A 17688-nucleotide genomic window follows, 5' to 3' on the forward strand; every position below is an offset into this window, starting at 1 on the left:
CGGGTGGATCACGAGGTCAAGAAATCGAGACCATCCTGGCCAACATGGTGAAACCCCGTCTCTACTAAAAATACAAAAATGAGCTAAGTGTGGTGGTGTGCACCGGAAGTCCTAGCTACTTGGGAGGCTGAGGCAGGAGAATGGCTTGAACCTGGGAGGCGGAGGATGCAGTGAGCCAAGATTGCAACAGTGCACTCCAGCCTGGTCCCTGGTGACAGAGCAAGACTCTGTCTCAGAAAAAATAAAAAATAAATAAAACAAAATACAGAATTTCAAAGTTCTATAATTTTCTGTTGACCATGAAAAAGCAAACATACGGCCAGGTATGGTGGCTCATACCTGTAATCCCAGCACTTTGGGCAGATTGCTTGAGGCCAGGAGTTCGAGACCAGCCTGGCCAAAATGGTAAAATCCCGCCTCTACTAAAAATACAGAAATCAGCCAGGTGTGGTGGTCCATGACCTGTATAATCCCCACTACTTGGGAGGCTGATGCGTGAGAATTGCTTCAACTCAGGAGTGGAGGCTTCAGTGAGCCAAGGTTGTGCCACTGCACTCCAGGCTGCAGAGCAAAGCAAGACTCTGTCTCAAAAAAAAAAAAAAAAAAAGAAAAAGAAAAAAGAAAAAAAGTAAACATACTTACTCGAATTTGGAAATGCAGATTTAAAATGCAAATAAATCAGGGTGGACTTAGACGTTGTGGAGGATTTAGTGTAAGACACCTGTGTGTCACAGTGTGCTCCCTTGAATCACAATTTGAGTCATAAGGTTTAGAGACCACCAAGTCCCCAGGTGTTTCATCCACTGCTGGTGTCTGGAGTTGGGGGACACTTTAATAATGAGCATTAAATTTTTTGATCAACAGACTTAAACTTGTTGCCTACAGAAACCAATTAACAGGGAAACTAGCATTTATCCAGCACTGAGAAGTCATAGCAGTGGCTAGAAAGAAGAAATATTTAAGGCAAACGAAACGCAAAAAGATAAGATTTTATTTTCAGAGCAGCTGATGCAATATTGAATCAGGTTTCACAAATAAATATGACAGTGTTTATTTGGTTACATCTCCATTTGATGAATGCCCATCTATAGGAACTGTAATAACTTTTTGAGAAGGCTAATGATTAGAATGTGTTAAATAAAATTTCCCTGGGTCTCTTTCTGAAGAAGCATTGTGATAATTAAAAAAAAAAAAAATGCTTATCACTCAGATGGGAAACAATCTAGAATGCCTCAGTTTCTTTCTTTCCTTTTCTTTTTCTTTTCTTTTTTTTTTAAGGAATGCACCTTTTTAGGACAAGTCTATAAAACATCTTTATTTATTTGTTACATATGATGTTTAAATATAACTTTGCTTTCAAGCTTCAAACTTTTTTTAAACCCCTGGTAAAATAAGACTTTTGGTTCACCTTAACAAAAACTGACCTAGGAAGAAACATTTTTAGCAAAATGTTATTATAAAATTCACTAGAAAATACTGTCCTCTTTTTGCCAAAATGTTACATAAAATCCTTATTAAAAATACACACATTACAAAAAAATTATGAATATGCTATACATAGTGCTTTAATGTGGACCAAAGGATTTGCATTCCAGGAAAATACAGTTAAGCACACTGGATATTATGATGTCAACTTATAATAGTGCAAACCTGAATAAATTACATCCTGATATGGAAGGCATGCAATTCATCTGCTGAGAATAGAACATAACGAAGCCAGAACAGGAAGCAATCACAACTACTATTTAAAAATGTTTTCCTTTTTATTACATTAGTTTTTTTCAAAAATACTTTTCTTTACAATAGAACTCCTAGAAAATATTTACAACCTTCCTCTAATAAAATATAACAGCAGTTAAATATATTTGAAAATAAGATGGGTTTTTCCATAAAATATATCTGTTAACTTTTTATATACAAGCTTTCTCAAAGAGGTCTAAATTCACTAATGAAAAACCATCTGATAGTAAACAGTAACCGAGTCGAAGACATTAACCATTGGGAAGAAAAGTTCTTTTGGGGCAGGGGCAGGGAAGAAGCTAAAACACAACACATACATGCAGGCAGAATCATTTCAGAAAAATAAAGATAAGTGCAACGTTGTATTAGGAAGTCCATTCTTTAAGTTGATAGTCAAGAAACACTAATTCAGGAATTCGAACTGTCTCGTTAAGGAGGAGTTCTTTGGTTGTTTCAAGTCAAAAATCCTTATGCTATACTGCACGGAAAATTAAAAGTCAGTTGTGCATTCTACTTTTGCCATGGGAACTGAGTTTATTTTTTAATGTTTAAAACTGGAACAGCTGGGCAAATCTCCAAACAGAGGCAATACATTTGCTTTATAAACACTTTCTGGATGTTTGCTCCTTTGATAAGCTTCTATAGACCCAATAGAAGTACCCTTCTAGCTCACCCTCAGACACTTGCTAAGTGGAGGGCAGTAGTCCCCGGGAGAGACAATCAGCCAAGGATATGACAGCTGTAATGGTTTGGCTACAAAGTTGGTGCACACTGCCCAGGCAGCTCTTGACTCACAACTACTTGGATTAAACAGGGTAGCATAACCTTTCTGAAATGGCAGCAAATGAAACTTTTCCCTCTAAACAAAAGATGTAAGAAAATGCCGAGACCTCTTCTTTGAAAACAGAATGATGGAAAAGAGTTTTATTTTTTCTTCCGTCCATGGCTTTCCTGAAGCCTGTGTGGGGCTGCTGTGGGTCACAGCTGGTTCCTCTCATGTTTGCTAAAAGCTTTTGCAGAGTCAAAGACGTCAGGTCCTACTCTCATGCTTCTGCTGATACTTTTTCTCATGTCAAGCTATGAATGTGCCAGCAAAGTGGCCCAGTGTGATAGGCACACTTACATGGAGCTGGGAACCAGCATACCTGGGGTGGGCAAGTCCTGAAAACACCCGCCCAGGAAATCACACAGCATTAACTCTGAAAGGGGAGTTGCGTGAAGCAGGATCTTCTCTGCACTGGGGCTGTGTCCCAGCCTGAGTTTTGCCCTAGTGGTGGGATGGGTCAGTCTGACTCAGCTCAAAAGCCTGGGGCTAAATGGCATTTTTGAAGGATTACAGGTTTATTACCTTCAAGTACAAACAGCAACCCTGCTGACAGGGACAGGAGGAAGCAGAGCAAAGTCATGGAGGTTAGAGAAGTCTAGAAGTGCTTTGGTAAGTGATTTGTAATGAATACAGTCATTGTTTGAATGCGGACATTATAGCTAAGAGTGTGTCTGAAGCCATTTTTGTTGGCCTTCAATGCTATTTGTCTTGTATTTGCTATCATATGTGTTAGGAAACTATTTCTTACAGCTACCATCAAGGTAAACTTCAGTCCAGCGGATGTAAATTACAGCAAAATCCCAGTGAATGAGGTCTCACAGTACTTCTAAGTGGCACAAAGTAATTTCAGAACTCCACTAATTAACGGTGTTGCTTTTCTGATTTGTTTTTTGGGCAAAAGAACACTTTCTGGCATTCTAGGTACTTCAATGTGTGCCCTTTAATCACCTAAAGTGAAAGCAATCCTGGCAACTTAATACATGCCTGCAGGTGAGTCTCTAGTCAGTTCATGCTGAACACAGCTCTGCCACCCACAACTTGGAGCTGACCAGACCCCAGGGAACACAGAAGAAGACAGGACGCACCTGCTCTAGAAAACCAGGTCCTCAGTAAACACTGCCTGGAGTGAAATCCTAAAATTATACAGTACTCCATTCCTGCAAACGGGTCAAAGGATGAGAGGCAACTCAGGGGAAACCTATTTTCACATTTGGTCATCTCCTCACGCGTTGTGTGTGCTGGAGGAGAGCTGTGTAACACGAGGGCTTGCTTTCCCCCTGGAAAGCTGCCCCTAGCATAGAATCTCCAGGCAAAGATGCCATGCTTACTGCAAACTACGGAATGAGGTCAGAACAGAATCAAAATAACGCTTTGTGGGAAAAGATGGCCACAAGACCCCAGCACTAAGAGGGTCGCCTGCTTCACACAACACACACACACACACACACACACACACACACTCACAGCAAGCTTTGGGATAAAAGGCAACCGGGATGGTTGACATCTGAACGCAATGGAACATGAAGGTCAGCTTCACTCCCTGCTGGGAATGATTTCATGAGAAGATAGCCCAGATGAAACACCTCTTAAAGATAGTTGTGCCAATTATTTATTCCCCCAACCCCCCACAAAAACAATTTTTTTTTTTAAATAAAAGGAAAAGAAATGGGATTTTTTTTTTCTAAACCTGAATAAAATGACCACTTTTAAAACAGGTAGTTTAAAAGGGTTACAAAACAAGCAGGCAGTCCAGGTTTCCTGATTAATGAAGACGGAGGCCGTGGGTTTTCACTGTCTCTAAGTGCCACACAGGGCTTTATAGTTCTGCGTCACCCTGAAGCAAGACTGAATCTTGATCATTCAAGAGAAGATCGGTGTCCACGACTTCAGCCTCTTCCATGACACCTCCCAACTGCTGGACGACGTCGTCATCGAGGATGTCCACGTCCTTGATGGGTTTGATCAGACTCAGCTGGTCCAGGGGCAGCAGCCCCGGCGCCCCCACGGGCCCCGTAGTCCTCTCGATCGTGGCTGCCATCTCAGCTGCAAAAGCCGCCTTCTGAGCCTTTTGCCGCTGCTGTTCCTCCTGCTGCCTGTGAGTTTTCATGTGCGCGTTTCGGCTTTTGATCTTGAAGAAGACTCTAAAAATAAAGAGAGGTGTGTAGAATTTAGAAGGATGTCTGAGTTCTTGGAAATCCAGGTGTCCTATGGGGAATGGGAGTGCATGGTCTGACAGAGTCCCTGGCTGCTCAGCTTCTAGGACCTCCTTCCCCTATGACCTGTCACCTCTATTCCTTCCTCTCCAAGCATTACAAGGAAAGGGATGGGGACAGAACATGCTGACTGTGCCTCAGTCTTCCTTCCTGTGACAGTGGAGGAGAAATTCTTAAAGGCGTCCTGTCCACCTGGAGTCTGGAGCACAGACCCTTTCTCCTTCAGCCTCCTCATTCTCCTCATTATTGACCATGTTCTCTCCGCTGGAGAATCTCCCAAATCATGCTAACGAGCTCTGATAGTCCCCATCATGAAACAACCCACCTCTGTCCCTGTTCCTCAACAGTGTGTCTCTCTTGCCTAGGCTGGAGTGCAGTGGTGTGATCATAGCTCACCATAACCTTGAACTCCTGGGCTCAAGTGATCCTCCCAACCTCAGCCTCTCAATTGGCTAGGACCACAGGCACACACCACCATGCCTAGCTAATTTTTAAATATTTTGCATAGATGGAGTCTTGCTCTATTGCCCATGCTGGCCTCTGACTCCTGGCCTCAATTGAGCCTCCCTCCTTGGCCTCCTAAAGTGTTGTCATTACAGGCGTGAGCTACTGCACCCAGCCCACGGTCAAAATTCTTGAAGGATCTGCCCACATGCACTTGGTGGATCTTTTTTCTCTCTTCCTTCCTCTCCAAGTAGACTGTTGTCCCCTGCTAGTCTCAAGGTCATCGGTAACTGTGTGGTCAAATCCAGTGGCCCCTGTCATTATTGTACTTGACATCTGAGCTCCATCTACTCCCTTTCACTTAAGGACCCTTTTGGCGGCCATGATATTATCAGAATGGCTACACATCCTGCAACACAGAGAACAGAGTCCTCTTCCCCACGCACGTAATTAGCAGACTGGAAATGCCGATAGTGCTGAGGTCAAGAAACCCTGGGATAAAAGGATATATTACTGGGGTTAATTCTTAAGACGAGAGGACTGCAAATTATGGTCAGTGGGACAAATCCCAACTGCTTTTGTGAATAAAGTTTTATTGGCACACAGCCATGTCTGTTTATGTCATGTTGATGGCTGTTTCTATGCTGCAGTGGCAAAGCTGAGCAGTTATGACAAAGAGAGTACAGCCCACAAAGTCTCAAATATTAACTATCTGGACCTTTTTTCAGAGAAGTGTGCCCAGGTGTGAGACTGTTTATAAGGAAAAAACCGAAAAACAAAAATAACAGCTGGTTTCTAAGGCCTTAGTCAAATATGGCTAATAAACCATAATTCTACTTAGACACGCTGAAAACGGTTAAATGTAACAAACATAATTTCAGCAGCTGTGAGACGTATTTTGTGAATATTTGCCTAATGTTATTCCGAGTTAGGAAAAACCACAGAAACCATCTGTATTGTCCATGAAATCGTAACTGGATTTCCGGTAGAAAGAGTTACCACGCAACGTTAAGAACAAGATCCCAAAAAACCATTTAATAGGTGCCACAGAAATGGCCGAGAAACATGAAATGCTGATTTTTGTTTGTTAAATCGTCCTCTGTCTCCACCTGGTGGAAAGTAGAGTTTTAGCCCGTTTGAGCCTAATGAGTGGGAGGTGCTGGCTCCTCTCAGGGGAAACTGGCAAGATCCTAATACCCCGACACTGCCACTCCAGGACAAATAGGTGGGAGATCACTGAGAGTCAGCTGAGGGTGGCTCCATCATCATTTCAACTGAATAAGCCTTAAGATCAATCCGGGGGCCTATTTCTTCCATGGTGCACCAATGTGTGGTGGGTGGTGATGTGAAAACGACAGCATGGCCAGCTTGCAAGGACAGCCGAGTGTGGAGGAGACCAACACCGAACCCCACCTCTCCCATCCCTGCGCTTCATGGGGGGAAGTGATCTGCTAGTTCCAGTTCACTTTGGTGGGTGCCACCAAGCTGGGTTTAGTCAGAGGCAGCATGGCATAGAGCCAGGAGCACAAGGCCAGGCCAGCTTGCATGGTTTGAATCCCCACTAGGACGCTTGCTACAAACGGCAACAGAGGCTTCACCTTTCTGTACCTCAGTTTCTGCCTCTAAAAAAGCAGCTCCTAAAAGTACCTGCCTCACAGAGCTACTTTAAAGCTTTATCGGTACACGTACTATGGGTTGCATGTATCCCCCGAACAGCACATGTTGAAAATGGAATCCTTAATGCAGCTGTGTTGGGAGGTGGGGCCTAAGGGGCGGTGTTTCAGTGGTGAGGGCCTCACCTTCATGAATGGATTTGTGCCGATTATAATAGGGTATGAGGCTGCAAGTTCAATCTCTTGCTCTCTCTCGCCTCTCTTTGCCCTTCTACAATGGGATGACTCAGCAAGAAGGCCCTTGCCGGATGCAGGTCCCTTGACCTTGAACTTCCCAGTCTCCAGAATTATGAGATAAATTTATTTTCTTTATAAATTATCCAGTCAGTGACATTCCGTTGTAGCAACATAAAACAGACTAAAACATGTAAAAAATCCTTTACAACAGTGCCAGGCACATACTGAGTGTACCTGTTAAACAGCAGTTACTATTAAGTTGCCTGCTCTATCCGTGGGGATGTGCAAGGAGAGGTCCCACCTGGCCTTCCTTATGCAACTAGAAATGTTTTCCTGGTAGTTTCAGAAGCCACCTGGGCAGCATCTTTTCCAGGTAATACTCCTCTTCATGCTTGAGGCACTAGGAATTATGGGAAGAGGAACTCAGCAAGGCTCCTAAAGGAAGTAATTTGTGACAATGTAGTACCCTTCCAGTCAGGTGGACTCACTGAGAAGTACACTGGAATTCTCTACAGGAGGCTGTGGGAGGGAATCATCCATCTGACCATCAATGACATTTTCTACCTAAAGCAAATGAACCGAAAGGACAGAGCAGTGGTCAGGAGCCCAGGTCGGCATTTGAATGAAACTGGGTTCAAATCTCAATTCTTCCCTTTACTGGTAGTGCGACTTAGGGCAAGTCATTTTACCTAATTTTTAAACCCTTGTTTGTAAAACAAGGATAAAAAACAGTATCTGTATCATGTGGGGTTTCTATGTAAAAATGAGATGAGTTCATACAAATAAAGCTTGTAACAAAATAAGTGCTCAGTAAATGTTAGCCATTATAATTACTATCGCATGTCACTTTTCCTTTTTAGTTGTTGTTTAAAATTATACCTGAAAGGTATAACAAATAGGTTTTATTTCATTTATCAACTCTGATCAATTGGTTGTGCAACTTGAAGCATGTCAATGGAAAGTATTTGAGGCTCTGTCTTAACGTGACAGCAAAGAGTGTGGTGATTGATTACTGATGTCTGTCCTGGGCATGGAAGTAAGCGATAGTGGTAGGAGTATCATGTATGAGCCATCTGTGTTATAGAGAGTTCCTGATTAGATGTTCTAGAGCTATTCTCAAATCATTCAGCAGGGATGCAACAAGAGTAATGCTAGTGAATATAGCTTGGGTGTAAAGGGAAGGAGTGGGAACCAGAGTCCCACCTTTCATTCCTGGGAAAGAGTAAAGTTTTGTAACTAGAGGTTCACTCTCTGAAGAGATCCATCCTTACAAGGTTCTAAGATAACAGAATGGCCATATTCTGAATCTGCAACAAAGCCTACATATCCATCCCAAAGACGGTAGGAAGAAGAGTTTTGAGGTCTACGTTCTTCTTCTGATTGAAGAAACCTCAGGCCATCCTGGCCCAGCCCCCATAGAGCAATTATCCATCAGGAACTCAGATTCGGCCCCTGGGCCCCCGCACCTACTTGCCACACTCCTTGCAGGGGAAGATGGTGGTGGGGTCTGTCTCGCCGCTGGTGGTGCTGTGAGAGGGTGAGCTCTTCACCGAACAGTACCCACTCTGGGCACTTCCAGGCTTCTGTTTCCCAGAAGTGACAGCACCTCGGGCCTTGGTCACCTGGTTGGTGCCCCCGTGGATGCGGGCATGGCCATTCAGTGCCTGTCGGGAGCTGAACACCTGGGGAAGAAATGGAGTGACATGACATCTACAGTCCTGAAAAGGAAATCAGGGTTGTTAGTTACTCAGTGGTAAACATGGGATCCTTGAAACTGTCTAATGACAGGGCACAAGGGTTTATATAAGCAAACTTTGGGCATATGCTACAAACGGTAAAGATCAAATACTACAACCACAAATGCTGTGCCAATCAAAACCTCATCCCTGCTATAACCAGAAGGGAAGAGGCAATGCGGCACAGGATAAAGGACAAAGCTATTGTCTAGAAGTCAAGACGTCAGGGGTTTCGCTCTACTATAATGAAAGCTGTTGGGCCGCTTCCCTTCTGTATATTTTTTTCCATCTGAAAAATGCGGGGGCTGGACCAGCTTTCAAACTTTTAAAAAAGCTGATAACTTCCCTCCCTCCCATTTTTCTTCCTTCTTTCCTCTTTCCCTCCCTTCCCCCTTCCTCTTTCTTTTTTAAACAAATCAAATCTTACTCAAAAAATACCGGCTCAAGTTAAAAGCAGAGGTGCACTGGCTACAACGGAGACAGTGCTGCAGAATTGGGCCTGTTTGCTCAGCTCTCTGTACCCCCAGGAAGCCCTAGCTCTCTAAGGAACCCAGTTTGAAAGACAATGATTCAATTTTCTATGCTATATATTGCCTTAATCAGTAGCCCATTGTTGAAGCAATGTTTAAGACCCCCAAATTTTAATACAGAATGATAAAAAGAGAAAGGATCTGGGCAGTATTTTAAAAGCCTGCCATAAAGCTGGGTTTCTTAACCTCAGTACTACTGTCATTTTGGGCTGGATAATTCTTTGTTGTGATGGGTGGGGGACTCTGCTGCATAGGATGTTTAGCAGCATCTCTGGCGTTTGCCTACCAGATGCTAGCAGCACCTTCCCATTTATGACAAAAATATCTCTAGACATTGCCAAATGTTCTTGGGGAACAAATCATCTCCACTTCAGAACCATCGCTATAAAGGGATGTAAATCCGTGTCCCTGAATCCCAAGAGCCCTGACTCCCAGCTTGTTAAACTCATCAGCTAAGGGGAGAGCCTACTGGGCTGTCTAGCTGTAGTAGTTGCTGTGTTAGGTTTATGAGCTCTGTTCAGGTTTAAACCTATCGCTGACTTAGCAACCAAAGCCTCCATCGTTAGGCAAGGAATAAAATAAAAATCGGCACGCTTTTTCCACCGTGATTTTAAAAAGTCATTTTAAAACATTTTTTTCTTTTGGTTAGAAACAGTGGCTCAAGCCTGTAATCCCAGCATTTTGGGAGGCTGAGGTGGGTAGATCACCTGAGGTCAGGAGTTTAAGCCCAGCCTGGCCAATATGGTGAAACCCTGTCTCTACTAAAAATACAAAAAACAGCTGGGCGTGGTGGCGGCACCTGCACCAGCTACTCTGGAGGTTGAGACAGGAGAATCACTTGAACCCAGGAGGTGGAGGTTGCAGCGAGCCGAGATCACGCCATTCACTGCACTCCAGCCTAGCCAACAAGAGCAAAACTCCGTCTCAGAAAAAAAAAATAATCTTTTTTTCTTTTTTTATGTACAGAAAAATTGGAACAGGAAAATATCTACCTTGCTGAGTATTTGATTGGGAAAAGTAAAAAATAACTTCCCATTTGGTAAACAATTTACTGTACATAGAACCATGATTTGAGGAGGCATCCAATTTCTGAACAAATTCACCAAGAAATACCATCACTTAAAATCATTATCGTAATCATGGCTGCACTGAACACTCTAAACAAAATGGCCAGGTCATTAAACATAAAAGATGGAAAACAAGCCAGCAATCTCTTCTGTTCTCTCCAGAGTGAACAGTGAATGGAAAATGTAAAAATTAAAAAACAAACAAACAAACAAAAAAAACTTTTTCACTTTTTCTTAAATGCAAATCAAATGACTTTCTGGTTTAGGATCTAAATATTTTGAAGACTATTGCCTTCTTCATCTAAGTGACAGACTTAATAAGCAGCATCCAATATACTCTGGAGAACAGCACTGTCCTACATCAAGTACGAGCAAAGACAACCACACTGACTTGAGGAAAATGGGCTTCCTGGGGAAGGGGCAACATTATTTTGAGGGGTAATCCCTTTAGAACTTGCCTATACAGGTGTGCCTGGCTTTAAGAAACCTGATTTGGAGAAAGCTCACTAATTCAGACTAGTGGGGGACCGGTGGGAGACTGAGAAATAACCTTTAAAAATATCCTTTAAAATATACATGGAGCCTTAGACAAGGCCAGCACAGATACTATAAGGTCTTTCTTTAGTGCTAAGAATGACCAAATGGTGAACTTGTTTTATTTTAGCTCAATTATGCTTCTAAAATTCTTGTAAAGTACTAGGCTCAGTATTGACACACAGTCCCTTTCAGCCTGTTTACACGATGAATTTACTTTTAGTAAATCTTTTTTTTTCTCTGCCATAGAGTACAAAGATAAACTTTAGTTACACCTTTGTAATGATATTCTCAAATTTTAAATTAGTGACATTTCAATTAGTCACACTTTGTAAAATGTGAAATGCAAAACCTTCTAATAGGTAAAAATGCAGGAGGTGGGGTAAGTAATTATGTCATAAAAGGATGATCTTTGTCAGCAGGCTCTCCTAGTACATTTAAATGCACGTCGACAGGGCACAAGCTTGTGTGACACACAGCCCAGGGGAGTGCGGAAGCTCCAGGAAATGTGGAATGTATGTTCTGGAGGCCAACGCTGGCTGCGGAGCTTGGAATCACACACTTGCTAGGCACAGGGGCCTTCTTTGTGTTCTCCAACACGCAGCATTGTGCTTGACACAGAACACACACTCTGGAAATACCTGCTGGCCAGTGAAGAAGAAAACTATGGCAAAATGGAGCACCGTCTGCCAAACTGTGATTGCCGGAAGAGCCCTCTCAAAAATATGTCATCTCTTAAAGCCAGGCACAGCTATATGGCCCTCCCTTGTCCCAGCTCCCCGGATGACACAGACACACTTACAGCCCCACAGTTGGGCATTTCACAGATGAAGGAGCTTGAGGGCTGGCCCAGGGCCTGCAGGGGCGGCCCCTCCGTGGGAGCCAGGACTGGGACAGGTGGCGGCTCCGGAGACTTCGGCACCTCACTCTCTTCTTCTTTTGTGGATTTCCTATCTTCTTCCGGGTCCTCCTCCTCCTCCTCTAACTCTTCTTCTTCTTCACTTGTCTAGTGTTAAGGTAATAAAAGCAAGAGGGGAAAATCCTCAAATGGCATTCTTAGTGATGAAAAGAACTCACAGACCAACAGAGGAGAGTGGGGCCGGATGCTGGGGCTGTGTTCCTTTCCTTCTGCATGAGGAACAGCGGACAGAGCCTGCTAGGTATGAACCCAAAAAGGTTGGTCTCCGGATGCTTAGGACTTTGAAGTGAAGGAAGTAAGTCCCCTGCCCCACTTTGGGACCCCTCATCACTTACATAAAGACATGGCGAGGTAGAAAGGAGCAGTTTTTATATGCAAGGATTCCCTACCTTGTTCAAGACCATCAGATCTTAAAATGACTAAAACTCGGGCAGCCTGCCCGTGAGTAGCTCTCTCTCTTCACAGCGGTGAAAAGGTTTCCCAGCAGTAACGATACTGTGGAATCCCCCTTGGAGAGAGACTAAAGAAGGATCTATGCTGATTTGTTTTAGAGGCTTTATAACACACCACCACTGGGCAGGATGCCGGATTTGACCTGCGGGGTGCAGAAAGCATGTGACACAAGGGGCGCTCCACTCTGGTCTTGTCAGAAAATCGAATGAAAGGAGAGAAAATGGAACGGGAGATTCCCTTTTATTTATCACGTGCTTTTCCTTTTGTCTCTGACCACGGGCTCAGAAAAAGCAGTGTATTCAATGTTTCTATTTATTCACTTTCTCCTACCAGAGGCATTTAATGAAAAAGAAAGAGAAAATATTTCCTGTGAATAATGATTTCCTCCGCTTCTATGGTCCCTCTCCCCACTTCAGAACAGCAGCCGTGTGGAGAATTAAGCAGAAGGTCCCTGCCTTCCTCAAGGTTAACAGAACAGTAAGTTACTGGAATAGCTGGAAGTGGGTGCCCTGGGTGTGCCAGGATGGAAGGGCAGGAATCCAGGAGGCTCTCATTCTCCCCTTGCTTAACTAACTACTTTATTCTGTTCTCTCAATCCTTCCCAGGGTAGGTGTGAGGGTTGCTGGCTTCTGCAGGCCCCAAAAGGGCTTAGGACCAATCAACCTCATTTCAGCTTTTATTGTACAGTTTACTAAGTGCTTTCACATTTACTATGCCACTGAATAGGCTGTAAACAGTCCTCCTGTTTTATAAACAGGGAAGGAAAAGGCATGTCCAGCTGCCCCTGACCTGGCAGGTCATTTGTCTCTGCCAGGCTCTCTGCATAACTTATCACTTAACACGCGTGGGCTCCAGTCTACTTTACCCCTGACAGTGGTGTAACTGGGGAGCCCATGATTCTTTTTTTTCCCCTGCCATCTGAGGGCAGAGCATAGAGTTGCAAAGCCCATGATTTTTATTTTATTTATTTTTATTTATATTTATTTATTTATTTTTGAGAGGGAGTTTCGCCCTTGTTACCCAGGTTGGAGTGCAATGGCGCGATCTCGGCTCACCGCAACCTCCACTTCCTGGGTTCAGGCAATTCTCCTGCCTCAGCCTTCTGAGTAGCTGGGATTACAGGCACACGCCACCATGCCCAGCTAATTTTCCGTATTTTTAGTAGAGACGGGGTTTCACCATGTTGACCAGGATGGTCTCGATCTCTTGACCTCGTGATCCATCCGCCTCGGCCTCCCAAAGTGCTGGGATTACAGGCGTGAGCCACCACGCCCGGCCCAAAGCCCGTGATTTTTAAAGCTCAGAAGCAAGACTTTCCAAGAAAGATAAAGATTTCGGAAAGTAGTGATACCTTAGGACCCAGAAACCACAAGCTTCCTCTCTGCAGTTTGGATTTGGGGTGTGTGTGTGTGTGTGTATGTGTGTGTGTGTGTGTGTGTGTGTGTGTGTGTGAGAGAGAGAGAGAGAGAGAGAGAGAGAGAGAGAGAGAGAGAATGCCAGTATGTATGTGGCATTTAGTAGCCCCTCACTGTTTCAGTATTGTCCTTATATAACATGCTTACTTACAATGCGGTATAAACACAATGTACTTAAGAAATGGCACCAGTTTCCACTGGGTAAACAGGATTAATTAGTAATGATCACATTTGTTAGAAGACCTCAGTGAACACTGATGTAGACCTAGCACATTCGACAAAGTGACTTATGATATAAGCAGTCAGTCTCTTACTAGTTTAAAACATACAGGTTGATCTCACTTAGGTGGTCTTATTCCTGTAGGACTGTACCATCTTTCCAACCCAAAGAGTTTCAGGCAAAAACCATGGTATGTCAAACTGAGACTCTGTGGCCTCAAACATTAAGTAGCCCATGGCCTACAGTTTGGCATTTAAAAATAAGTGTACACAACGAATGACAATGGCATTTCTTTCATGGTGTTTGTTATGACGACAATTTTCTCACAACGGCATTGTTTGGCTTAAACATTTTTAGAAGACATGTTCCATACAGCCACAAAATTAGAGATTAAATCACACTGTACCATGATTATGTATGTCTCAAGGATTTAGATAGGTTTTATTTCAACTGGCAATCTATAAATCGCAATATGATTTATCATCAAGCCATATGGCTCACCAAAGTGACTAAGAGGTACAAAGATAGAACAACAGAAATCTTAACATGTAGAACTTTGTATCAACAAGTTGGTCTTTTTTTTTTTTTTGAGATAGTCTCGCTCTGCCACCCAGGCTGGAGTGCAGTGGTGCAATCTCAGCTCACTGCAACCTCTGCCTCCTGGGTTCAAGTTATTCTCCTGCCTCAGCCTTCCGAGCAGCTCGGACTACAGGCATGCGCCATCATGCCCAGCTGATTTTTGTATTTTTAGTAGAGATGGGGTTTCACCATATTGGCCAGGCTGGTCTTGAACTACTGACCTCATGATCCAGCCTCCTAAACTGCTGGCATTACAGGCGTGAGCCACCGTGCCTGGCCAGGTTGATCATTTTATGATATATTGTGAAACAAAACATTTAGTATATTCCAAAATTAGAAGACGAGCAAATATGGGGTGGGTAGGAGGCTATACATTTAACATGGTGTTCAGAACCTTGAGTGTCCACAATAAGTTTCTCGAGGAGGATATTTTTACTTCTCAGGCATGCAAATGGAATTCATATGATGAGAAATGTGTAAGTTAGAATGCAAATGCTCAACAACCCAAATCTGCTCAAAGACACAAATTTGAGTGTTATGGTCACTAATGACAATGATGATAATGACAATATTGACTGCCTGCTAAGAATCATGCATCACACACACACACACACACACACACACACACACACACACTAGTTCTCACAAAACTGTAAAATTTTTTTTCAGTTTTAAACAAATGAGACATTGACCCAAGAAGTAACTTTCTCAAGGTCACACATCTGGTAAAAAAGTTGAACTGAGATTCAAAACTGGGTCTATCTTATTCCAAAACCTCAGCCTCCTTCACTCCTTGGACCTGCTGCAAATGTCTACAGGTGCACATTTGTCCATCTGTAAACAGCTTAGAAATCCTAAACCTCTCAATATCATGGGAACCAGCTGCTTTAAAATGTCAAAGGGAAGGAGGATGTTTCCCAAGGCCCTCATCAGTGCCCTGTGCTGCAGGTAACTGTGCTGACGCCACGGTGACTTCTACCTTTGCCCTTGGATCCCTGATTGCTTTTTTCCACAGTCAGTTAACAGCCAGCCCCATATATTTGTCCTGAGTCGGGGAGTACGAGCACAGACAGGGGACAGGAAGGTGTGGCAAGCACCTTCTCCTCTCGCCTCATTAACAGAACCCATGTTGGCTCCCTTCTTCTGTTTCCAACCACACTGCCCCTGCTGAGGAAGCAACTGTGCTCTGTTGATCTCCAGCTACTTAGCTAAAAGGCAATCATTCCTTTCAAACTTCCTTCCTTTCCTCTCTCTCAAGTCCTCAGTAATTCCTGAGCTACCTGAGCATGTTCCTTCATGTTCCACCTGGAGGGAAATGGTCACCCGCCCTTTCGCAAAACATTGAAGATACTTGATCAGGAGAGCTGTCCCAGGTGTCCCAGGTAGGCCCCGAGGACAAAGAGTAGGACCACATCCTAGGACTGTGCCTTGTGCACCCTAGTGCACACCCTCCCCAGCATCCCAATTTTTCATCTCCACTTGGGAAACTATCCTCAGAAGGCTGACTGTGCACATAGTACCCACAAAGGAGCTGTGAGCTGCCATATTGGCCTTTAATCAAGATTTTCTTGTTTTTGTGGGCCTGAGTCATCTCTGCACATAAGCCTTTTGCTCTCCCTAAAGCTTACAAGTAATGAGGGTGTGGATACTCCTGGCCCAGCCTAATACTGGCTCCTGGTGAATAAACTCAAGAAGGTGTGGCCCCTCGGGCACCCTCTTACCCTCTTCTTCTTAAACTGAGGCTTCATGCTGGCCTGGGCCTTCTTATCCATCTTCAAAGCCCAGGCAGTCCAAAATGGTGCCTCTGCCTTGTGTGGAACCATCTTTGTTAGTGTCACTCCTGTGCTCAGCATCCCCTGTTCATTCCATCTCCCTCCAGTGAATTCACAGAAGGAATGTTGTTATGAACCAGAGTGACTCCTATCTTGGAAAAATATTCACTCATTAATTTATTGAGTGACTGTATTATGCCAGGCGCTGTCCTAGGCACTTGGTAACATCGAAGCCTAAGATACACCAATTTACCTTAGAAGACCATATCATCTGATTTTGCCCTCTTACAGGCCAGCAAGCCTAGGAGCAAGGCCTAGGTCTTCGAGGCTAGGAATCTTTGTGCTTCCTTGTTTACTCTCTCTTCTACTCATTTGGAAAGCAATGCTCTGTGTGACCTTGGGCAAGCCCCTTCCCCTCTCTGGGTCTCAACTTTCTGCCTATAAAATGGTGAAGTTGGATGAAAGAGTCCTTAAGGCTGTATCTAAGACTTTCCAGTTCTCATTGCAAACTGTTTTTTTGTTTTTTTTTTTTGTTTTTTTCTTTTGAGACAGAGTCTTACTCTGTTGCCCAGGCTAGAGTATAGTGGCATGATCTTGGCTAACTGCAACCTTTGCCTCCTGGGTACAAGCGATTCTACTGCCTTAGCCTCCCAAGTAGCTGGGACTACAGGTGTGTGCCACCACACCTGGTTAATTTTGTATTTTTAGTAGAGATGGGGTTTCACCATGTTGGCCAGGCTGGTCTCAAACTCCTGACCTCAGGTGATCTGCCCACCTCGGCTTCCCAAAGTGCTGCGATTACAGACGTGAGCCACCACATCCAGATGCAAACTGTTTTTAAACACTCTTGGGGTTTGTGGTATATTTCCACTTGCATATGTTACATCTTCCAAGCAAGGACATATGCTCTGTGCGGTGCGGGGAGAGGAGGGAGGCACCATTTAACATCCTCGGGTTACCCACAGTGCTACATACACATTGCTGTTTACATTGTGGGAGTTCAACTGCTTTTAGGTGACTGAACTGGAGGAGATCATACTGTTTTTTTTAAACATTAGGCCACAGATGAATGAAAAACTATTCTGATATAATACATCACTACTTAAATGAGTCAAACAAAAACCCTGGTCACAAGAAAGCCTGCATACAGAATACTATCAACTCTGATTGAAAAAAATGGCAATACTATTCTACAGATTTCCATTTTCTCTGATATTTGGACTCAAACATAAATGTATATATGTATGTATATTTCATAGCTAGGATCAATTCTTAGTTAAAAGCATAGGCTTTGAAGCATTAATGAGTTCAAATTTTTCTACACTTCTTTAAGAAAATGTGTGGCCAAGTGCAGTAGACTGAGATTACAGGGGTGAGCCTGTAATCCCAG

The 17688-nt window shown here is 43.6% G+C and overlaps 1 protein-coding gene across 10 annotated transcripts in view; it reads right to left on the bottom strand.

Moving 5' to 3' along the window:
* Positions 1-975: 975 nt before the first annotated feature.
* The window catches only part of TRERF1 (transcriptional regulating factor 1), a 235432-nt gene continuing 218719 nt past the window's right edge, over positions 976-17688 (bottom strand). For 4 of the 10 annotated variants that reach the window (XM_074397804.1, XM_074397802.1, XM_074397806.1 and 1 more), the window contains 3 exons: positions 11743-11946; positions 8544-8791; positions 4159-4707 (listed from right to left, as the gene is read on the bottom strand). In XM_074397804.1, coding sequence (XP_074253905.1) covers positions 4383-4707; positions 8544-8791; positions 11743-11946 — 777 coding nt within the window. In that variant the 3' untranslated portion in view covers positions 4159-4382. Of the gene's footprint in view, positions 4708-8543; positions 8792-11742; positions 11947-17688 lie in introns of all 10 variants that reach the window. The other 6 variants (XM_074397805.1, XM_003923002.4, XM_010333870.3 and 3 more) reach the window with 3 other exon arrangements.

This window comes from Saimiri boliviensis, chromosome 4, assembly GCF_048565385.1.
Source record: "Saimiri boliviensis isolate mSaiBol1 chromosome 4, mSaiBol1.pri, whole genome shotgun sequence".
Taxonomy (NCBI): domain Eukaryota; kingdom Metazoa; phylum Chordata; class Mammalia; order Primates; family Cebidae; genus Saimiri; species Saimiri boliviensis.